Source organism: Esox lucius, chromosome 17, assembly GCF_011004845.1.
Source record: "Esox lucius isolate fEsoLuc1 chromosome 17, fEsoLuc1.pri, whole genome shotgun sequence".
NCBI lineage: Eukaryota > Metazoa > Chordata > Actinopteri > Esociformes > Esocidae > Esox > Esox lucius.
This window is the reverse complement of record NC_047585.1, coordinates 37633576-37658156: the sequence shown is the minus strand read 5'-3', so window position 1 is coordinate 37658156 and position 24581 is coordinate 37633576. Positions and strand designations below refer to the sequence as shown.

The 24581-nt window shown below is 45.6% G+C and overlaps 1 protein-coding gene across 1 annotated transcript in view; it reads left to right on the top strand.

The window, feature by feature from the left end:
- erc2 (ELKS/RAB6-interacting/CAST family member 2) overlaps positions 1–18923 on the top strand; it is a 62915-nt gene extending 43992 nt beyond the window's left edge. Inside the window, exons 12-22 of the mRNA XM_034287430.1 lie at positions 5571–5797; positions 6886–7035; positions 9462–9608; positions 10142–10268; positions 10351–10511; positions 10954–11101; positions 11372–11446; positions 11843–11911; positions 13158–13224; positions 13325–13523; positions 13834–18923. Coding sequence (XP_034143321.1) covers positions 5571–5797; positions 6886–7035; positions 9462–9608; positions 10142–10268; positions 10351–10511; positions 10954–11101; positions 11372–11446; positions 11843–11911; positions 13158–13184 — 1131 coding nt within the window. The 3' untranslated portion in view covers positions 13185–13224; positions 13325–13523; positions 13834–18923. The remainder of the gene's footprint in view (positions 1–5570; positions 5798–6885; positions 7036–9461; positions 9609–10141; positions 10269–10350; positions 10512–10953; positions 11102–11371; positions 11447–11842; positions 11912–13157; positions 13225–13324; positions 13524–13833) is intronic.
- The last annotated feature ends 5658 nt before the right edge of the window (positions 18924–24581 follow it).

The following is a 24581-nucleotide window of genomic DNA, read 5'->3' as shown; positions in this document are numbered from 1 at the left end:
CAGTAGCCTGTTACGAACAGTGGGGAGAACAAGTATTTGATACACTGCCAATTTTGCAGGTTTTCCCACTTACAAAGCATGTAGAAGTCTGTAATCTTTATCATAGGTACACTTCAACTGTGAGTGACGGAATCTAAAACAAAAATCCAGAAAATCACATTGTATGATTTGTAAGTAATTAATTAGCATTTTATTGTATCAGTAAAGCCAAACTTAATATTTGGTACAGAAACCTTTGTTTGCAATTACAGAGGTCATATGTTTCCTGTAGTTCTTGACCAGGTTTGTACACACTGCAGCAGGGATTTTGGCCCACTCCTCCATACAGACCTTCTCCAGATCCTTCAGGTTTCGGGGCTGTCGCTGGGCAATACAGACTTTCAGCTCCCTCCAAAGATTTTCTATTGGGTTCAGGTCTGGAGACTGGCTAGGCCACTCCAGGACCTTGAGATGCTTCTTACGGAGCCACTCCTTCGTTGCTCTGGCTGTATGTTTCAGGTCATTGTCATGCTGGAAGACCCAGCCACGACCCATCTTCAATGCTCTTACTGAGGGAAGGAGGTTGTTGGCCAAGATCTCGCGGTACATGGCCCCATCCATCCACCCCTCAATACGGTGCAGTCGTCCTGTCCCCTTTGCAGAAAAGCATCCCCAAAGAATGATGTTTCCACCTCCATGCTTCACGGTTGGGATGGTGTTCTTGGGGTTGTACTCATCCTTCTTCTTCCTCCAAACACGGCGAGTGGAGTTTAGACCAAAAAGCTCTATTTTTGTCTCATCAGACCACATGACCTTCTCCCATTCCTCCTCTGGATCATCCAGGTGGTCATTGGCAAACTTCAGACGGCCTGGACATGCGCTGGCCTTGCGTGCGCAGGGGGACCTAGTGTACGCTGCAGGATTTTTAACTATGACTGCCTAGTGTGTTACTAATGGTTTTCTTTGAGACTGTGGTTCCAATACTTATGTCATGCAATAAATTGCAAATTAATTATTTAAAAATCATACAATGTGATCTTCAGGATTTTTGTTTTAGATTCCGTCTCTCAGTTGAAGTGTACCTATGATAAAGATTACAGACTTCTACATGCTTTGTAAGTGGGAAAACCTGCAAAATCGGCAGTGTATCAAATACTAGTTCCACCCACTGTATATTAGCAATGGCAACCTGAACAACAAGATTTGGACGGCCATCAAGGATCAAGTCTGTCACAGTTAAAATAATTGTTTTTGATTTGAAGTAATATTGTTGGGTGATGGGAGACATCTACCGTTCACGTTTCTGCCAGCATTACGGTTAAAGGAAACAGATGGAAGAGATTTCCTTCACGCGGTGTTCTTCTCTAATCCGCTCCTCTTCAGTTGCATCTCTACAGTTGATTGTACACCCGCAGTATGTTGACAGTGTTCTAGCAGTGTTCTAGTGTTCTAGTGTTCTAGCCATAAGGCTTCGAGTTCAGCTGGCAGGGATAGTGAAAGGAAAGGCAATGTTCACTACTGTGTCATTGCCCCTATCACTTCTATTCCGTTGAGGCTGGCGGTTGCCAAAGTTAGCTAATGTTCCCAGTGACTGTTTAGGTTTTAAATTCTCGGCCCGTAACTACTTTAGTATGAGGAACCAAGTTACATTAAGTTGGAAATTGATCATTCGTAATACTCTGCGATGTCTTCTACTCAAGACAAATTGGGTTCCAACCTGGTTGTGTGTTGTTCCTGCGTCCAGGGCTTGAGTGTGTGTGTGAAGCTGCCTTGTCCTATCTATCATGGGGGATACCAGTGTAGCATTCTTCACTAATAACCATGTGTGCTTTATGATGCCAGCACAGACCCTTTTCATTATGCTGCTGCTGCTAATATCAAGCAGAGCACTGCAGCGACGTTGTGAAAACGGCCCAATCCTCCATTTAAAATGCCTGCTCGTTGAAATGTTTTCCTCAGTGTTATCTGTAAAACCTTCTTTAACATGACTTCCTATAGTGATAAAATGTCAGAACTGGAAGAGTGTTTTTTAATAATTTTTTTCATTAACTGGCTTGACATTCTGGTAACTTTTAGATAATGTTGCTAAAACGTGATAGGCAGCAGATCTCTCCCCTTGTGTCTCCTCTTTGTCATTTCTCTTGCTCCTCCTTTTACTCCTCCTCTAGCTTCTTGTCCTCCCCTTCAATCTTTCTCCTTACTCATCCCCCTTTTCTCTCCCGTGGTCTTGGTTATTTCCATAGAAATAGAAATACTGAAACCAGAATCCGTGTTCACGTCAATGTTCCGAGATGGTTGGACCGGCAGATATGTAGCTTGTACAGTAATTCTATTTCTGTGGACTCAGCATACTGTTCAACATGTCCAGTAACATACATTGCAGTAAAGGTGTTCTCTGTACTGATTCTGCTTTAACTTGTACTGTAATGTGTCTGTTTACAGCCTGGTCCCAGAGCTGTTTGTTCTGTCTTCCCAAGTCCTGTGGAGATGTTCTGTTTGGCATTCTAATGAGCATAATAGGAGTTGGCGAGACAGAACAAGCATATCTGTCACCATGCTATTCTGTTCTGCCTGATCCTGCTGTTTCCAGTTTCCTCTGGCTAATGGAGCTACATGCTAATGCTGTCTTCCCTGGGTCTCCCCCCTTCTCCCTCGTTCCTCGTCCCCATCCCTCCACCATTTTCCTTTGCAATGTAGCAAGCAGAGCAGCTGTTCAGTCAGATGAACAACCCTGTAAGTCCTTCTCCGCTCCGTCTGGAGCTCTCGTGGTGGCACATATTGAAAGCATGAGGACACCTACCACCAACCAAAAGCTACTGTAACACCCTGGAATGTGCTAGCTAGCTAGCGGTGGTCACCTGGTCACATGGTCCCAGCCCCTCAGTACCTGGACACATAATGTAGGTTTTGACCTTCATACACTGAATGACAGTGATTTCCAACTACAGCAGGTTGAGAAGAAGGTATTTTAATATTTGTTGGATATTAGTCTGTGACCTGCCACATATTTTGGTTTCTTTTTTCTGTGTTTTGATAATTTGCCTGCTCAAACCGTTGGTAAATTAGACTGTACAATGGGGATATGATGCGCTTTTGTGTTCTTCACTCAGGCTTTATAGTTTATTTTCCTTTAATTAGGTTCCTCACACATTGTGAAAATACATAAATAGTTCTGTTTAAACTGAATTTAAAGTAGTGTGTCTATGTGTATGTGTGTACATATAGGCACTGCATATCAGTACAAGCCCAGTACAAGTAACCCTTTTGCCTCAGCCCCAGCTACAACACTTGACTCCAACCACAGCTAACACACCTGACTCCAACCACAGCTAACACACCTGACTCTAGCACCAGCTAACACACCTGACTCCAACCACAGCTAACACACCTGACTCCAGCACCAGCGAACACACCTGACTCCAACCACAGCCAACACACCTGACTCCAACCACAGCTAACACACCTGACTCCAGCACCAGCCAACACACCTGACCCCAACCACAGCCAACACACCTGACTCCAGACCCAACTACAACACCTGACTCCAGCCCCAGCTACAACATCTGACTCAAACCACAACTTCAACACCTGACTCCAAACACAGGTTCAACTCCTGACTCCAACCACAGGTTCAACACCTGACTCCAGCCCTTGCTAACAAGGCAAGGGCTAGTAGTCATCTTAAATTTACAGTTTGATCAGTATTTGGTGCACTAACTTTGGGGTCCCCAGGGTAGAACACTACCATATATAGGAAACACAGTGCCACTGAGGAGTATGTCACCCCCAAATGTCATATCAGTTAGACAGAACAGACGCCACTGGCAGCCAAGAGCATCAGATTTCCCCCCTAAACAGTAACCAATCACCTTAGTCCTCATGCTTGAAATACGTATGTCACCTAATGTCACTGCTAGGTTGACCTGACACTGTTCACAGAGAAAAGCATTGCAAAGACCGTCTTCCCAGCTGTGTTGGCTTTGGTTTGCATGCTGTGATTGGTCCACCTTTGTATTGCACGCCCTGTTCTATCGTCACTGTTTTGGCTCGCTTCACTGTCTCCATGTTGATAAATGGTCGTTAAAATCAGGGAACAATAATATGAACCTTCTGACACTGTCCGTGTAGCTCTCTGTGGTGGTATTGGTTTATTTGTCTTTATTTGTGCTGTCGTTGCGTTGGCTCTTGTCTTGGGTCTGTTGTGTTGCTCTTTGACCAGTGGCGTTGTCATGTACTGTCTCAGAGGTGTACTTCTGAACTGTTCTGTGTTCAGAACAGGTCTCAGGCTGTTCAGTTGAGACGATCCCAACGATTTCCTCTTCAGACACTCTAGGGGTTCTTATCGCATGTACCTGTTTTACTTACAAAAAAACATGTTCTGAGGGCAAAAGCAATTATGATTGTTCAGTCATGATGGTTCAGTCAGACACCCAATCAGAATGGACGGGAGGCAGGCGGTCATTGACATGTAATACTGGGCAAATAGTGAGTATACGTTAGTGGCAAACATACCTGTTCGCAGACCTTCACAGACCTGTGCGCTGATTGTGGTGCATTCGGTTTCCCCCACTTTTTGTTAATGAACTTCCGCCTTCTCTCTTCATTTCGATTGGGTGTCAGACTGGAGTAATCATAATTATTATTGTCTTCAGAACGTTTGCACAAGAAAAACTGGTATTTGCTTATAATCCAGAGGCATATGAAACCAGATATTAAAAAGGGATTTCCAGGGACTAAATTCACAAATGATCTCCAAGTCAAGGTGCTGATCTAGGATCCGTTTAAACCTTTGAGACCATAATCAAGATTATGTGGACAGGTGAAGACCTGATCCCAGGCCAGTGCTTCTGCTAGATGATGGCAGGGACTGTTTCCTGAGCACAGATGATGTCGACTCTTGGACCAAATTAATTATTGCTCACCACTTAATCTCCACTTTAAGGGCTTTTTATCCAGGACACTGGTCTTGGTCTGTGCCTGGGAAACCGTCCCAAAATGGTCTTGAACTCCTGAAAGGTACTATGCTCAGTGAATCCGTAATGAGCTGCTCAGGTAGACCAATGAAAACACACTGATGTTGACAGAATGAGAAATCTCTCCTGACTTTATTTCTAATTAACACGGTGTGGAGACAGTCAGAAGCAGACTTCAGGTTCAACCACTGTAGTACAGGACTGGTTAACGAAGCTGAATAACCCTCTCAGTCAGACCTAATGAGCCAGCCGTGGTGTGGACGTCTCCCTTTTCACTGAGCTTTATTCACACAACACAGGAGGAGAGAGGGATGGAAATAGAGACGGAAAGGGCAGAGGAGGGAGAAAAATAAGGTGAAAGTAGAGGGAGAAAGAAAGAGGACAGGATGGGAGAGAAGAGACAGAGGGGAGATAAAGAAAGAGGAGGAGAGGAGTTCTTAAAAATCCTTACTGACTGTGGAGCTTGTCTGTTCTCTCCTCATGTCTGTGTGTGTGTGTGTGTGTGTGTGTTTGTGTTTGTGTGGATGCTCATGCGTGTTTCATGCATGCGTACATGTGTGTGTTCATTCCTTCACCCATCGGTACGTGTGTGTGTGTGTGTGTCCCGTTACCATGCAGAAAGCCCATGAGGTCCAACAGCAGCAGGTGGGGCTTGGCTCCAGGACCAACTCGGACTACGTGGAGCGGGAGAGGGAGCAGCGAGTCAAGCTCCTGGAGAAGGAGGTCTCCTACTACAAGGAGGAGTCCGGGAAGGCCCAGGCCGAGGTGGAGCGCCTGCTCTCCATCCTACGGGAGGTGGAGACTGAGAAGAACGACAAGGACAAGAAGATTGCTGAGCTGGAAAGGTAGCCAGGCCGCTTTACTGTTAGCTTGACTTGTCTACGGCGCTAAACCGAGAGGGGTTTCCGGTCACCCAAATAACAAGCCCGTATAGGTCTCAGAACGGATGAATGTGCATTCCTGTTAAATACGTTGATGAGGTGTTAGAAGGGTGGGTTAAGCATGGACGTGACGTGAATAGAGAACCGGGCGGCCACAGACACACACGTTCTGTCCATCAGACTAACACGGTATCCCTGGGAAAAACGTCTCCATCGATTAGAAGTAATAATGGTGACTGTAAATGCCCTTTTCTGTCTTGTTTAATCACATCAACCTGCAGCTCCCAGGGAGCGATCTTAACCACATCACTTGGGTTGAGTCACACTGTGAACAGGGCTTTTGATGATGTTGTAGGTCAACAGGGGAGGATGTGTGCAGAGAAGGCCTCCAGCTCAGTCAGTGGATAGGAGGCGTCGGGTTAAAACAACCGCGCGTCGACCACTTTATGTGTCGTGTTTCTGTGACTCTGTGTCAAGGAGGTCATGCTGAATTTGTGTGTAGTGGATGTATCTCTCGTCCTGTCTGTTGATTTATGGATGTCGACTCTGTGGCTCTACTGTGCTGCCCTATGCCAATGCCCCACCCCCACACCACCTGGGTCCTGTGATGGTGTCAGACTACTTTTAGTGAACATTTCGTCTAGACTGGATTGGGCATTTTTAGCAAGAATCAAAGTGGTCAGGTTAAAAACACATCTGTCCAGATGCTTTCGGTGGGATCGACCTGTAACTCCTGGCCACATGAGCACCCCCTGGTGGTAGAACGGTGGCGCTGCTGTTTACTGTGTCACACTCATGCGGTCTCTGTCAGTGGTGTTGGATTATTTTAACTGAGTTTTTCTGTCCTTGTTTTACCATCTTTGCCCAACTCTTTCCCTTTTTACGTCTCCTCCCCTTTCCATGTCTTCTGTCCCGCTGCCATCCAACTCCTCTTCTGTCCCTCAAACGTCTCCTTTCTCTCTTTTCTGTGCTCCTGTGTCGCCTCCTGTCCACACCACCTTGTCTCCCTTGTTTCCTCTCTCCAACCCTGTCCCTCTTCCCCCCTGGTCCAGCCCCCCTCACCTCGCCCCTGTCCCTCGCCCTGGCCCCGGTCCCCGTCACGGTCCCGGTGGCAGAGCCCCCCCTGACCCGCTCCCTCCTGTATCCGCCGCCCCCGCTGCCCCCCAACAGATAGGGGGCATGGTGTGGGATTTCCTGGGAAAGTGAGTGCTCTGCCCCTGGCACTTCAGCTCGGCTAGCCCTCATGGTTGATGTCTGTGACTGCATCGGGTGTCTGGTGGCCGCATATGTGTCTGCCTGGCTCCGCTTGCTGTCTGTTTATATCTGTCTGTCTGCCTGGCTCCGCTTGCTGTCTGTTTATATCTGTCTGTCTGCCTGGCTCCGCTTGCTGTCTGTTTATATCTGTCTGTCTGTCTGGCTCCGCTTGCTGTCTGTTTATATCTGTCTGTCTGCCTGGCTCCGCTTGCTGTCTGTTTATATCTGTCTGTCTGCCTGGCTCCGCTTGCTGTCTGTTTATATCTGTCTGTCTGTCTGGGTCCGCTTGCTGTCTGTTTATATCTGTCTGTCTGTCTGGGTCCGCTTGCGGTCTGTTTTGATCTGTTTGTCTGCCCGGGTCTGCCTGCTGTCTAAATCTGTCTGTTGGTCTGGGTCTGCTTGCTGTCTGTTTAGATCTGTTGTCTGCCTGGTTCCATTTGCTGACTGTTTAGATCTGTTGTCTGCTGTCATCTGTTATTTTCTTTGGTTTGAATTGGAAATCCATTGGCCTCCTGGTTTAATTAAAGAGAACCCGGCCTGTTTCTGGGCTGATGTCTTGCAAATGTCTGCACATGTATGCGTGTATGTGAGTCTGTGTGTGTTTTGTATGTGATTGTGTGTGTGTGTGTGTTTTGTATGTGATTGTGTGTGTGTGTGTGTGTGTTCGTGTCCATGTGCCTGCTTACGTTGAATGTGCATTAGTCTGTGCCTGTATCCAGTCTGCTCCTCCACCGTTGCCTGTATCCCTTCTATCAATCAGCACCTGGGATGGACAGTCCAAAACAAGAGCTGTTATATCTGACAATACTAAATCTACCAGGAACTAACCCTTCATGGCTTGCATGAATTCGCATCTACAAACATTGTACTAATATGGAGCACGTGCTAAATGGTGTGCACAGAAATCCATTAAGGATGCCGTATGTTGCTTGTATATGTCCACTCAATATGTGTATTTATAGTATATGTATCCTCTTTCTATTCCGATATCGTATCTCTAGTTTCAGAGTGTGTCTTGTTCCTTCTAATTTGCATGAGCTTGTTCTCATTTCAACAGAATGGCACCATAGCACCTGTACCTTACACATCACCAGTCGCTGATTCCATACACTAACGTACGCACGCACACACACACACACGCACTCACGTACACACACCCGCACACACACAAGGACTCACACACACACACACACGCAATCACACGCACCCACACACATTCACACATGCACACACGCGCACACACTCACACACGCACTCACGCACACACACACACACAAGGACTCACACACACACGCACTCACACGCACTTTCACATGCACACACACACTCACACACGCTCTCACGCACACGCACTCACATGCACATACACCCGCACACACACACAAACGCGCACACACACTCACACACGCACACACACGCACACACACACACACATACACACGCACTCACACACACACTCACACACACGCACGCACTCACACACACACGCACTCAAACACACGCACACACACACTCACACACACGCACAGACAGACCTTTTCCTTTCTCCTTTTGTGTGTTGGCTGTTTGGTGAAGCTTCATGCAGAGTAGGAAAGTCCAGCCTGAGCACGCTGCTCCCCCCTACTCATCCCAACCTCCCATCCCCGCCCTGCCCGCCCGTCCCCCACCTACTCGGACCCTTCCCGAGAACCAGCCACTCCCTTCCCTGCTCCGACACCTCTGCCCAGCTACTCAGTCACTCCCACTGCGTCCCCACTGACCTCTGACCTCCTCTTCCCCTCGCCTGGCCCTGGCCTACCCAGCTTGCGGTGACAAATGGATGGCTAGCCCTCCGCCTTGTAGCCTGACCTGCATGACTAGAGCAGCTGTGCCCCGGGTCAAGCGCTGTCCGATCAGTCAGTGGTCCGTCTCAGTCGGCGTGGTCTGGACACGCTGTGGCGCCGCCCAGCAGAGTGCAGGCTGGTCCAAAGGTGTGTGGACCCGGCTGACTGTTTCCCTTGCTGCCTGGCCCACTTGGTCTCTCTTTAGCTGTGCTAGCTAAGCTCCTCCCCATCCCCCCAAAGCCCGCCCTCGCTCGCTCCCGCCCCTCTCTAGTCCGGCCAGTGTCCTCCGCCCCCGTCTGATTGGCTGGCTGATAAACAACTGCATGCCCCGGCACTCGCAGGCTGCCAGCGGCTAACGAAGGCAGCTATGGTCTTCATCTGGCGGTGGGAGCTTCATCTGCGTTAGCCGGGTCTCGTCGGCTCCTCCCATTATGACGACTGTCACCACGATGACCCTCTACTTGTCCGTCTCTGACCAGATGCGCTCCAGCCTCTTCTGGTTCATGCTTCTGTGTTATCACTCTCATTTTTTTTCTGTTACGATTCTAATGTTTCTGTGGTTTCTTTCACTCTTCTCCTCCTGCTCTCCTCCTTTTGGGTCTGTCCCTGCTTCCTCTTGTCCTGCGATCCCTTCCCCTCCACTTCCACCTCCTCCTTCTCATCTTTCTCCTTTCCTCCGCCTGCAGCCTAGCACCTAGGTAAGTAGATTACCCCCATTTTGGCATGCCCCTCCCACACCATTAACTCCCTAAACCTCCGTACCTCCACCTGAGAGAGATGCGAGAAGCCCCCCTTCACTCTCTAACTCTGGTTCTTAAACCCGTGAGTCATTTCAGAGTTCCCCAAAAAGGTGTTAACACGGACTTGCGCGTCTTACACATGTCTCATGAACCCCACACATGTCCCGTTTGTCTCCTGAATGCTACTGATACTTTAAGTGTCCATTACAGAACCTGTATGTCTAACATGTCACACGTTGTTCACACGCATTTGTGTTTCCATCTGTCCATTGCCTCTGTGTGTGTGTATTTTAATAGGTGTCTTGTTGCCGTGTGTCATATATACAGTACACGTTAACCTGTCCATATGTACACCTGACAGCATTTCAGTAACGCCTCGAAAGATCCTCCAACCCAAGGAGATGTGGTAACCGTTGGTTACCGGCGGTTCCGCTTGCGGCGTGATTGGAAGAGGGGCAGTACTCTTACCTGGTCTGTGGTTCTCCGTGCAGGCAGACCAAGGAGCAGGGCGCCAAGAAGGGGGGTCCCAACCTCAAACTGGGCCCCCAGGGGGACAAGAAACCCGGCCAGATGGACCCACGCAAGGACAACACCATGGACCCTGGACAGCACATAAAGGTATATTTACAGGTGTGTTGGTATGTGTGTATATGCCTGGGTGGCTGTGTGTCTTTCATGTGTGTGTGTGTGTGTGTTTCAGTTGGAGGAGATGATGACCACCCTAGAGAGGACCAGACAGGAGCTGGAGGCCACCAAACAGCGTCTCTCGTCAACCCAGCAGTCCCTCCAGGAGAGGGACAGCCATCTGAACAACATGAGGCAGGAGCGCCGGAAACAACTGGAGGAGATCCTGGAGATGAAGTGGGTCCCAGGCCAACCTAGCATGATCTACAGCTAGACTGAAATGGAATGTGAACGCTGTAGTCAGTTTGCTTGGCCACAGAAATAACTTAGGGCCTTAGCATTTCATTAGTCATTTTATCTCAGAGTGTGTCTCAGCCAACTTTGTTTAGAGATTGTTTAGAGAACCTGGTTAGAGGTTTACTGGTTTACAGCACATTCCCCTTCTGATGCTACTGATCAGAATCTTTGAACTGGTGGGTTGTCCAGCAAATCTAAGCCAATGCCTCCGATTGCCATACTGCCTCGGCGTGGGTTTGAGTCTGAGCTACTGCTCTTTTGGACAGAATTCCTGTCCAATAATGTGTAAAATGCCTAAAAATGATGAAGAAGTCTTTAAATATTCAACCCCAATTGTAATGTAGGTTTTGGCTGACTGGTGTTGTCCACTCTCCATCCACAGACAGCAGGCCCTGCTGGCAGCAATCAGTGAGAAGGATGCTAATATTGCCCTGCTAGAGCTCTCCGCCTCTGGGAAGAAGAAGACCCAGGAGGAGGTTCTGGCTCTGAAGAGGGAGAAGGACAGGCTGATGCACCAGCTCAAACAGCAGGTCAGGACTGGTGACCCAACTCAGGTGGACATTTATTTATCCTTTCACCTTTACGCATACTTAAAGGTTTGTGTCATTCAGATCTGTAAAAATATTGCAATGCGTCACGGCTGTGAAGTCTCTGAGCCACTTTATCATCCAATGGGATGGAATGCACCACACTTTCCGCCTGTCTTCTTTCAAGCTGCATATCATTTTGGAAGGAATATTTCCTTTTGCCAGTGTTTTGGGTCTTCGTTAACGTGCGTTGCCATGGCGTTATATCCACAGACTCAGAGCCGGATGAAGCTGATTGCGGACAACTACGAAGACGACCACTACCACCACGCCCACCCCGCGCACCACCCCGCGCCCCAGCAACCCCACCCGGGCCCCCAGGCTCCGCCCCCGCAGGCCCAGTACCAGCACCCTCCTCACCCCCAGCAGCAGCCCCCGTATCCCCACGCCCCGCACCCCCAGCCCCCGCCGCAGCAGCACCCGCACCCCCAACACCCCCAGCAGCCTCCGCAGCAGTACCCCCCCCATGCGCAGCAACTCCCGCCACCGCATCAACCGCGGCTACAGCACCCCCACCAGGGGCCACAGCACCCCCACCAGGGGCCACAGCACCCTCACCAGGGGCAGCAGCACCCCCACCAGGGGCCGCAGCACCCGCACGGACCCCCACAGCCAGCCCCGCACCCGCACCACCCTCCCCACGCCCCGCAGCAGCACGGCGGGCACCCGCGCCATCCGCCCCCGCACCACCGTGGAGGACCAGGGCCTGCCAGGGGACCCCCCCACGCCGGCCATCGACCCTCCCCCGACCAGGTCAGACGTGCGCTCAGTACACGACCTCTGGGTGTCAGTGCTGACCTGGAATCAGTTCCACCCGCCTTTTGTTCATAACGTCCTATTCACTTGGTTTTAAGGGAAAACTGATCCTAGGTCAGCAGATGTTTCATTACTAGGCCCAGAACACGGCCCGCGTTTATATATATATATTTATATACACCGATCAGCCATAATATTATGACCACCTGCCTAATATTGTGTAGGTCCCCCTTTTGCCACCAAAACAGCCCTGACCCGTCGAGACATGGACTCCACTAGACCTCTGAAGATATGCTGTGGTATCTGGTACCAAGATGTTAGCAGCAGATCCTTTAAGTCCTGTAAGTTGCGAGGTGGGGCCTCCATGGATCGGACCTGTTTGTCCAGCACATCCCACACATCGATTGGATTGCGATCTAGGGAATTTGGAGGCCAAGTCATGAACTCGTTGTTGTGTTCCTCAAACCATTCCTGAACCACTTCTGCATTGCGGCAGGCCAGTGCCACCAAGGAATACAGGTTCTGCTTTCGGTAGTGGACAGGTGTCAGCATGGGCACCCTGACTGGTCTGCGGCTACGTAGCCCCATATGCAATAAACTGCGATGCACTGTGTGTTCTGACACCTTTCCATCAGTACCAGCATGACATTTTTCAGCAATTTGAGCTGTAGTAGCTCGTCTGTTGGATCAGATCACACGGGCCAGCCTTCGCTCCCAACGTCGATCAATGAGGCTTGGTCGCCCATGACCCTACCGCTGGTTCACCGCTTTTCCTTCCTTGGACCACTTTTGATAGGTACTGACCACTGCAGACCAGGAACTCCCCACAAGGGCTGCAGATGCTCAGACCCAGTCGTCTAGCCATTACAATTTGGCCCTTGTCAAAGTCACTCAGATCCTCACGTTTTCCCACTTTTCCTGCTTCTAACACATCAACTTTGAGGACAGAATGTTCCCTCGCTGCCTAATATATCCCACCCACTAACAGGTGCCATGATAACAAGATTATCAGTGTTATTCACTTCACCTGTCAGTGGTCATAATGTTATGGCTGATTGGTGTATATATATGGCGGCATACATTATAACCCTATCCTGACTCTTTACCTACTGCTTTCTCATCTGTATATTTCCCTGACCTTGACATCCTGTCGGATATTGACCCTTGGCCTATACTAACACCTTCCTACTCTCTTCACTTCCTGCTGACGTTTTCTGGCGGCCTATAACACTGTCACGGGTAGGATGACGAGGAGGGCATTTGGGCATAATTGTGTCCATGACAACCAAAGCTCAGATGTTGTTCTGAGGGTGAGGAGTTTTGAAACCATATTTTTCTCAGTGTAACATGGTTTTCTTCATTTAGTGCACCAAAACGTTTCTTTCATACAGTACTCTCCCTCTCTCACAGATGATTCAGTCACTATTGGAGGAGCACAGCCATGCCATGATACTGAAACACATTGACTACCTGACCAAACCTTTATTACCACCACACAATCCACTCTACGAAATGGGGCCTTTATTTTTACTGAGAATGATGAAGAGGATGGAGGAGAGGAGGAATGAAACAGGTGGAAGGCTCAGGCGAGAATGCTGACAGCTGACAGGTACAAACCACTTGAAGATTTTCAAATCCCATTTTGAAAATTACCAGATTAACTGCTCATTCCCTACTATATTTTCCGGGAATAGTACGGCTGGGATTTCTGGAAAAGCTGGGAATTTATTTAACGTAAAAAAGATTATTTATACTTAGATGTACAGTAGCCTACCAGTCAGAAGTTTGAACACACCCATTCAGGTGAATGAGTAAGTGTGTCCATGCCAAAATTTATAATTTTGAGTTGCTCTTTAGTCAACAGTCACCCTAAACAGACAGGAATGAATGACTGTAGTTCCGACTGTGTTTTTCCACAGGTTACCGAGGAACCGTTGAGTTGACAGGGGCAGATGCAGCACTCACACAGAGAAACTGTTCAGCTCCTTGAGATTGACTCTGGGGAAAGACGAGTGGCCTTACTGAGAGAGAGAAGAGGTGTCTAAAATCACACTGCATTGAAAAGACTGAGTCCCTCTCAGACACACAGAAAGACAAAGAGACGAGCGGTCTGGTCTCAGCTCCTTGGTCCAACTCACACAGCCGAACTCATACAGCCACTTTGGCCCAGTTGTCAAGCTGCTCGGCTCACATGCCTGCCACCTGCCGGCCCCACAGAGTCCTTCCCACTCTCGTAGAGTTGCTCCTCCCCTAGCCCCCCTCACTAAAATGTATCCCCTGGCTATGCCCTGTTTGACTGAGTTGCGTTCAGTTCGTTGGAGCGTTTAATTTACTGAAGGTTTCATTAAACCCATTGTTAGCCCAAGTCTTTGTTGTACATTGTTGAAAATACTTATGTTTGCTCCCATTTGGTTGGTGTGGTGAAGTGTGGCATGAAGCAATGAGTGACGTATTCCACAACCCTGCTCATTTTTCAAGTGGTCATTCAGCACAGTTTCTGTTCAATTGAATGTCCCAGAACGTAACAACGAACTGAACGCATCACTGGATTTCCCCTTTCTACTCACCAAACGGCATTTAAATTGTTCACTCTTCTGGCTTTGATTGCGGAGCTGGGCTTCCCCACCTTATTGGTTGCTCTTTCTAAACCAATCATTGTAGCCTGTATCTGTTTTGCATTCCTGAACAACTCAACCCTGTTTACCTAAATTGCCCTGTTCTGCTAACCACAGGCTTTGATTGGCTTTTTCTTTGTTACTCAGAGATAACTTGATCTATTGTTGCATATTTAAAGAAGTGCCATGAAGTTAGAGCTTTAGTTTAAGTTTACATATCGGTTTACAGTTAATCTCTTTCAGTGGAAGCTCCTTCACTCTGTATGTTAAAGGGAAATAGTTTATTTTTTCTTTATTTACAGTGTTTCATCTGTAGTACTTGACTGTGGCTATGAGTTATTTGTGTTAAATGTGTCAGAACAAGGAAGAGGAACTAGTAGGCAGCCGTTAGAGCTCTTATCTGACCAATAGGCAGCCACTGAAGCTCTTGTCTGTCCAATGGCCTGGCCTTGAGTGCTGATCATTTCCTTGTGCTGCTACTGTGCAGTAGGCATGGCCTTATGGGTAGGGTCCTATCCTGGAGGTTTCAAAGATCCTTTGGGCTTAAAGCTGCCATCTGTGTATCTCTCCTGTTTTCTTAGTTGATAACCAGAAGCAGTCAGAACCTCAATCTATGCAGACATCAGTCTTACAATGAATCTTTTATCCGGTCATGAGTCACGGGCGCCAATCAAAAAGCATATAGATGCATTGAAGTAGCACCAGTACCAATCAGAAAGGTCTTTTCCGAAACATCCACCAATCAGATGATGTGAGGATGTGTTTCTCAGTATAACATGCACCTATGCACCTCCTCCATCCCTGTTGCAGGGATAATACCTATGGTGCTGCAGAACACTGGTGCTTGCACAACACGGTGCCAGGCCAGAGGACAAAAGCAGAGACAGCCATTGGACATTGTGCAACCGAAACCTGTTGTACTTCTGGGCTGTTGAAGACGGTATTGTACATAGAATATTTTAGGGAGACTGAGATTATTGTACAGGAAGAGTGACGGTTTTCTATAGCTAAAACCTCCATGGACTACTAGATCTATGAGATTTCCTCCCATGCCTTCATTGACTCCCTCCTCTTCATCCTCCTGTTCTCCCTTTTCTTTCCTCTTTTTGCAGTTGAGGTCTGTGCTAACCCAAACCAATGCCTAGTGACTTGTTTTCTCCTTTTCAACAAGGTGGTCTGTGCCTCGTTAATACCATATAAATATTATATATATATATAGAGAGAGAAATCTATAGTGTCTATGTGGTCAGAATATTGTCAGAAAAATGATGTTGAGAATAAAAATACATGTTTTAGTTTTTGGTTTTTACTGGCCTAAGGATAGAGAAACCCCTTATTCAGTTTTTAGAGTGATGTATGTGACTAAGCTGTTGTGTGCAGCAAGCAACATTCCTTGTCTGAAAAAAGACAGGCTTTCACAAAAGAGAGTCCGGTCTAAGAAACAAAGAAAGAGAGCAAAGGAAAGGATTGAAAATGATATTTCCATTGTCATATAGAAGATAATATTACATTCCGATTGCCTAGAGAATTTGTTTTTAAGCTCTCACGCATACATGCTCAAATGTGTGCGACACACCGACCCCACTCACACACACATGCACACACACACACTAACAGTGGTTAGAAAGAGGCCTGAGTCTCGGCAGAGAGGTAAAACCGTCCGTCTGTTTTTGCAGCTCACTAAAGTAGCAAAGAGATTATAACTGCCGCAAGCTTGGCCTTGAGAGGACTTTCACAAGCACTTGGCCTTCAGAGGACTTTCACAAGCACTCGGCCTTCAGAGGACTTTCACAAGCACTTGGCCTTCAGAGGACTTTCACAAGCATCTTCGAAGGGGAGGTTGGAAGTGCCACCTGTGGTTGCAGTTGCATCGTCTCTATGTTGTGTTTGTTTGTAGGATTTGTTGTTGTCGGTGTCGTTGTTCTGGTGTACCCAGGCGTGGTGACATTCGTGGCCGTTACAGTTGAGTGTGTAGAAAACAACACAAACCCCTTTAGTGTAAAAACCAGACTGTTACTACCCCACCCCCACCTCCCCCACACACCTCCCCCGCCACGCCACAACTATTACCACCACATGCGCCCCTCCATTCTCCATGTCGCTTGTGTGTGTGTGTGTTTCTCGTTGTTGATGTGGTGACTGTTGTAGAAAGGTTTCCATCCTCAAACTGGATCCAAACGCAAACTAATCCCTAACCTTGTCAACTCTGTGTCCGTTTGTCGGTCAATTGCAACGCAGAATGAAGGCAGGACAGACGTCTTGCAACTCCTACTCCCATTGGCCTAGAGTCACCCGTTCTGATGACGTCACAATGAGTACAATATTTGTTGATGTTTACAAATAACATGGATTGGTGTAATAAGGATTTGAAATCAGAAAAGCAATATTGAATTGCACAAGGATGGAGGTACCAAAAACCTCTGACTTATAGGGGGAAGAGATCCAGAGTTCTCAATTTTCAGGTTCTTTGCTACTGAATACTTGAAGTAGGGGGTTTCCTACCATGATAAATGACTACACAGACCTGGCGTAAAGAACATGGTACAGATAAATGGAACACAATTCTTACCCATTCATTCACTTTCTACATAGTGTGCCAACTGAGAGTGATTATGTGTGGAGAATCTCCTATCTTCTATGCAGAGTGAGATCTCAATGTGCAGTTAAAGAGATTAAGAATAATCAGTGGCCTATTAGTTGATATACACCGTGGTTGTGTTCATTAAGGCAATGTTTTAAAAATCCTTTTGCAAATGAAAATGACAATTAGCATTTATTTTATGTCCAGGACAATTCCCTGTTTCACACCAGTTTTCTTTCATTGCGTGCCTAATGAACAAAGCCCAGGAGGTAGAAGCCAACATAGTTCACCAATAGCACCAAAAGTGTAAAAGGTCTTATGATCCATGTAGGTGTGTGAGAAGCCTAATACATGCATAAGAGATTCACTTTCTTTGTTGTGTACAAGTTGCTTTTGATTTTATTCAACATGCAAACCTTTGAATCAAACAAAACACTGTGACCAATGCCAGAATAGTTTTTCTTTTTCATACCAATTCCGTTTTTACTTTGTATACATTTTTTTGTATTCAAGTTGTTTTTGATTAAATTTTTTTTTCATCGGTTTGAATTATTGAATCTGTCAGTTTGGGACTGTACTATTTGTATGAGTAAATGTTTTCTGCTGTACAGTAAAGATTAAGGAACACGTTAAATGTGAGTGTCCAGCATGCTGAATGACTACCTGTGTGAACTTGGGCTTATTTCCCATGATGCTTCAATCCTCGCCCGTGAAATGCATCTGCATCGTGACGGTGTGGTGTTGTGTTGGAGCCTGGTGTGTGTCCCCTACCTTCCCGGGCCCTAGTAGACGGCCTGTGCAGGTGTCATGAGAGAGGCAGCATGTTTTGGTGTGTTGCAGGTTGTGTGTGTAACAGAGAGTGAAGTGTGTGTGTGTGTGTCTCTGGCTGTGTGTGTGTGTGTGTGTGCGTGTGTGTGTGTATGCATGTGTGTGTGATTGCATGTATTCTTGTGCGTGTGCAAAAAGAGACTTAGGGGTCAATTCAGTCCAACCCACATTGTAGTATGTACACTGTGTTTTTCCTATGGTCGACCTACTGCACAGACTGGTGTTGGGTACTGTATAGATATTACCACCAGGGAGAACTCTCTCACAGCTCTGCTTTCACCATTCAGAACTAAAAGTGTGTGCACGGGATGAATCCTGTAAAATGAAGACACTGCTTAACCATTGCTATGGCAGGTTTGAGTGAATCTCAGCCTTTGGACCCAATAAAATCAGATTTAGCCGACATGTGCATACTGGTTGTTCTGGTGATGACAAAGGTGGAATGATATTAGAGCTGTGTAATAAACAAGAAGTCCCTGTGATAAAACTGGGTAGACTGTGGCAGACACTGCCATTACAGGCACCGAGTCGCACAAGTGACAATCTTGTTGTGTCAGACATTCAATATGTGGGGACATTCAATGTGTCAGTAATTCTATGGACTGCAATTTTGCGTTCTGAACTTCAAACACATGTTCAACCGGTATGTTCTCGTGACAACCACACACAAGTAGCTACACATCACCATTTCAACCGCCAAAACGCCAGCTATGCCGGGTCGAACGTTTAACGCTTGATCTGATTTCATCGAAGACAGAGGGAGAGACGCAAAACCATCCATTGCAGGTCGCCCCCCTGAGAGAAAAAGAGAGTGTGTTGTGTTCAGCATGGATACTGTGTTGTGTTTGGTGTTTTTTAAAACCTACTGTAGGAGGCTGTCTCCGGTGCCCCTGTTGATTGCTATTGTATGTGATGTATCAGATATTACTATTGAGTGTTGGCCAGCTTGTTTCTATCCATTCAATAAAGGGGACTTTCTTTCTGACTTGTGTGTGGGCTGTAGTGATGCACCGCTCAGCTTTTTGTTCATCTCCAGCCGCCCGTAACTTCTAATTCTAAGTTATCTTTCAAAGAAACCAGAGTTCCAAACTGGTATTAAATATATTCCAAACTGGTCTGAAATAAAACTGGTCTGAAATAAATTCCAAGCCCACATGTGTAACTGAAAACCCTTTTTCTGTTTGCATTTCAGAAACCTCTAGCAGTAAGCTGGAGTGCGATCGTATTTTACTGACAAAATGCAAACTTTCCCAAAATCGACTTGGGTTAGGGTTAGATCATAATATATATATATATATTTTTTTTTTAAAGTGATGGAGTCAGTGAAGATCAACAAACAGCCCTATAGAGCTCAAAGTGATAGAGCTCACTTGTAAAATATTTATCAGCAAAGCTTGTAGGAGTGTTAATAAAGTGGGCCCTAGGGGCAGATGTAGAGCCCATAGAGTAGGATAATATCCAAAAGGTTGTTAGGCAACGTAGCTACAAAGGGCATCCACACCTTGAATCCACACCCCCAGCTCTACTATGAATCCTGGTCCTATTTTGACCGCAAGATCTACTCCGACCCCCAGTTCTACTTTGATCCCCAGGTCAAAAGAGAATCCTACAACAAGTGTATTGATCTTCTATAGCTTTACATCCATGCAGTGGTCTCCAGCAGGTCAGTTGATAGCTACTGGTAGCTCGCTCCCAGTAATGTAGATTGGGAAATAATTCAGAAGTACAGTACATGCAGTTTTCACGTTTTCCATGCAAAGTCTCATGAAAGAAACCACAGGCTCCCAGAGACTTTATAAAATCCCACCATTATTTAGCCACAATTAACTTTAAAAGCATAATCTAACGCACAAGAATTGTCTGCCTGTTGGCCCTGTGTGTTACTTCAGCAGGGTGACCACCTGCTACACCACCAACTTAAACAGGGCAAATGGGGCAGTAGAGGCTAGTAGTGGAACTCCTCTGTAGGGCTCTACAGTTGTAAGTCTGGTTCTAATATAGTGTTGGGTCAGAAAATATTTGGACACAGACACCATTTTCATAGTTTTGGCTCTGTGTGCCACCACAGTGGATTTGAAATCCAACCGAGATGCCGTTGAAGTGCAAACTTTCAGCTTTGTGTATAGTAGGGGTTGAACAAAAATTTCATATGAAACATTTAGGAATTGCGACCATTTTCATACCCTTATTTCTGGGGCTCAAATGTAATCGGACAAATTAACACAATCATAAATAAAATGTTCATTTTTAATACTTTGTTGAGAATCCGTTGAAGGCAATGTCTGCTTGAAGTCTTGAACGCATGAACATATCCAAATGCTGGGTTTCCTCCTTTGTGATGCTTTGCCAGGCCTTTACTGCAGCTGTCTTCAGTTGTTTGTTCATGGGTCTTTCTGCCTTAAGTTTGGTCTTCAGCAAGTGAAATGCATGCTTCATTGGGTTGAGATCAGGTGATTGACTCAGCCATTGCAGAATATTCCACTTCTTTGTTTTGAAAATCTCCTGGGTTGCTTTCGCAGTATGTTTTGGATCATTGTCCATCTGTGAAGTGAAACGCCATCCGATTAACTTTGCCAACTTTGACTGAATCTGAGATGACAATATATTCCTATACACTTCAGAATTCATCCAGCTGCTTCTGTCTTCTTTCACATCATCAATAAACACTAGTGACCCAGTACCATTGGAAGTCATGCATGCCCACTGCATCACACTGCCTCCACCATGTTTTACAGATGATGTGGTTTGCTTCAGATCATGAGCCATTCAAAGCCTTCTCCATCATTTTTTTTTTGTTGATCTTAGTTTCATCTGTCCAAATAGTTTTTTCTCCAGAACTGGGCTGGCTGTTTTTAGAAGTTTTTTGGCTAAATCTGGCCTTTCTATTCTTGAGGCTTATGAATGGTTTGCACCTTGTGGTGAAACCTCTGTATTTGCTCTAGTTTTTTCTTAATGGTAGACTTGAATAATGATATGCCTACCTCCTGGAGAGTTTTCTTCGCTTGGCCGGATCTTGTGAAGGGTTTTTTGTTTACAATGGAAAGGATCCTACGATCATCCACCACTGTTGTCTTCTGTGGACGTCCAGGCCTTTTTATGCAGAGATCACCAGTGGGTTATTTTTTACTCAGAATGTACCAAACAGTTGATTTGGCCACTCCAAATGTGCTTGCCATCTCTGATGGATTTTATTTTTGCAGCCTAAAAATGGCTTGTTTCACTTCCATTGAGAGTTCCTTTCACCGCATGTTGTGGCTTCACAGCAACAGCTTCCAAATGTGAATGCCACACCTGGAATCAACTCCTGACCTTTTGCCTGCTTAATTGATGAAGAAATAACGAAGGAATAGCCCACACCTTTCCAAGAAACAGCTTTTGAGTCAATTGTCCAATTGCTTTTGTTCCTTTGAAAAAGAGGGGGCTACATATTAAAGAGCTGTAATTGCTAAACCCTTCCTCTAATTTGGATGTGAATACCCTCAAATTAAAGCTGAGAGACTTTTAGCCCATACTCATTATTTCAATGTAACTTGAATATATTTTGGTAAACAGCCAAAATAACAAAACTTGTGTCATTGTCCAATTATTTCCAGACCTAACTGTAGGTGAGGGATATCAGATATAATAATATTAAAATGGAGTCTGCACAGTTTTTTTTATATAGTGCAATGTACAGATTTTGTTGACAAAACATGGCTGCATGAAACTACACTGAAAAACAATACTTAAACAGATGTGATGTTATTCTGATGTGATTGCAATCGTTGAAATAGACTCCCACATTATTTATAATATATATATATATATAATTATAAAAAGTATACAAAAGTATACGAGATGCAACAAGCTATTGAATAAAGGGGTTCAAATATTTTTTGCACACAAGAAAGTTTTAAATGTATAAAACAACAACATATATTTTTGTTCTTTATATGAAATGTCTTTATTACAAATTGCAGTTCAGGTAAGAATTGTATTGATGAGTACATTTTAACATTTTATACAAAAATATGTACCATCCTGGCAGAGTTCACATACTAGCAGCACTGTATATCTCCTTATTTTAAACACAAACTCACAATCAAATGTAAGGTGACATTGAATTTTAATTTTTTGGAAGAGAAATTCTGCATACAAAATTTAACATAAGATGAAGGGAATCTGATTAAACATTAAAGTCAGTGTTGAAATTATAATTATTTTTAAGGAAAAAAAGCCATGCAAAATCAACTGTGTGGAACAGTGATTGCACCCGTAGTCATCCCATTAACCATATTCAATTGATTATTGCAATAAATTAGAGCAGACACACCCAGGATCGCCATTATATCTAAACATGACTTATATAGAGCCTCACCATCAATGTGAAGTAGTGTACAATCTCTACAGTCTCAACAAGCTGCACACCATGCTGTGATCCAAAGAAGCTGGAAGGAAGTGAGATAAGAATTTATTTTTGGAGATATATCGGTCTCTAAGACTCTGGTACTCCCGCAAAAACCACAGTAAGATCCATTTTCCCAAAATAGAGAAAACCAAAAATCTTCCAAGGGTGCTGCAATGACTCATCCTGGAAGTGACAAAACCACCCAGGGCAACATCTAAGGAACCACAGGTCTCTCTAGCCTCAGCAAAGGCCACTGTTCATGATTTAAAAATATGAAGGAGACTAGGCTAAATATGCAGTGGGGAGAACAAGTATTTGATACACTGCTGATATTGCAGGTTTTCCTATTTACAAAGCATGTAGAGGTATGTAATTTTGATCATAGGTACACTTCAACTGTGAGAGACGGAATCTAAAACAGAAATCCAGAAAATCACTTTTTTTAAAACAATTAATTTGCATTTTATTGCATGACATAAGTATTTGATCACCTACCAACCAGTAAGAATTCCAGCTCTCACACACCTGTTCATTAAGAAGCCCTCCTGTTCTCCACTCATTACCTGTATAAAAGACACCTGTTTACACACTCAGACTCCAACCTCTCCACAATGGCCAAGACCAGAGAGCTGTGTAAGGACATCAGGGCTAAAATTGTAGACGTGCACAAGGTTGGGATGGGCTACAGGACACAAACTGTTGGCACAATTATTAGAAAATGGAAGAAGTTCAAGATGACAGTCCATCTCCCTCTGTCTGGGGCTCCATGCAAGATCTCACCTCATGTGGAATCAATGATCATGAGGAAGGTGAGGGATCAGCCCAGAACTACATGGCAGGACCTGGTCAATGACCTGAAGAGACCTGGGACCACAGTCTCAAAGAAAACCATTAGTAACACACTACGCCATCATGGATTAAAATCCTGCAGCGCACGCAAGGTCCCCCTGCTCAAGCCAGCGCATGTCCAGGCCCGTCTCAAGTTTGCCAATGACCATCTGGATGATCCAGAGGAGGAATGGGAGAAGGTCATGTGGTCTGATGAGACAAAAATAGAGCTTTTTGGTCTAAACTCCACTTGCCGTGTTGGGAGGAAGAAGAAGGATGAGTACAACCCCAAGAACACCATCGCAACCGTGAAGCATGAGAGGTGGAAACATCATTCTTTGAGGATGCTTTTCTGTGAAGGGTACAGGACGACTGCACCGTATTGAGGGGAGGATGGATGGGGCCATGTATCGCGAGATCTTGGCCAACAACCTCCTTCCCTCAGTAAGAGCATTGAAGATGGGTCGTGGCTGGGTCTTCCAGCATGACTACAACCCGAAACACACAGCCAGGGCAACTAAGGAGTGGCTCCATAAGAAGCATCTCAAGGTCCTGGAGAGGCCTAGCCAGTCCCCAGACCTGAACCCAATAGAAAAGCTTTGGAGGGAGCTGAAAGTCTGTATTGCCCAGCGAAAGCCCGAAACCTGAAGGATCTGGAGAAGGTCTGCATGGAGAAGTGGGCCAAAATCCGTGCTGCTGTGTGTGCAAACCTGGTCAAGAACTACAGGAAACGCATTCTCTGTAATTGCAAACAACGGTTTCTGTACCAAATATTAAGTTCTGCTTTTCTAATGTATCAAATACTTATGTCATGCAATAAAATGAAAATGAATTACTTAAAAATCATAGAATGTGATTTTCTGGATTTTTGTTTTAGATTCCGTCACTCACAGTAGAAGAGTACCTATGATAAATATTACAGACTTCTACATGCTTTGCAAGTAGGAAAACCTGCAAAATCGGCAGTGTATCAAATACTTGTTCTCCCCACTGTAATTCATGGGAGAATTGCAAAGCTTTGGAGTGGCCTAGTCAAAGTCTTGACTAGAACCCCATTGAGATACGATGGCAGGACCTAATACAATCGGTTGACGGTTTGCACAAGGCCAGTTGGTGTTGGTTAACGGTTTTCCTTTAATAAACACAATTATCACTTCAACACTATATTGTGTGTTAACTCCGATAGTTATAGCCTTTCTTGTTCATGAGTACATAGAAATAAGGAGGGCATTGTATAACCACCAACAGAATAATAAGTCCTACTGTTGATACATACAGTATCTCACCGAAGTGAGTACACCCCTCACATTTTGGCAAATATTTGATTATATCTTTTCACGTGACAGCACTGAGGAAATGACACTTTGCTACAATGTACAGTAATGAGTGCACATCTTGTATAACAGTGTACATTTGCTGTCTCCTCAA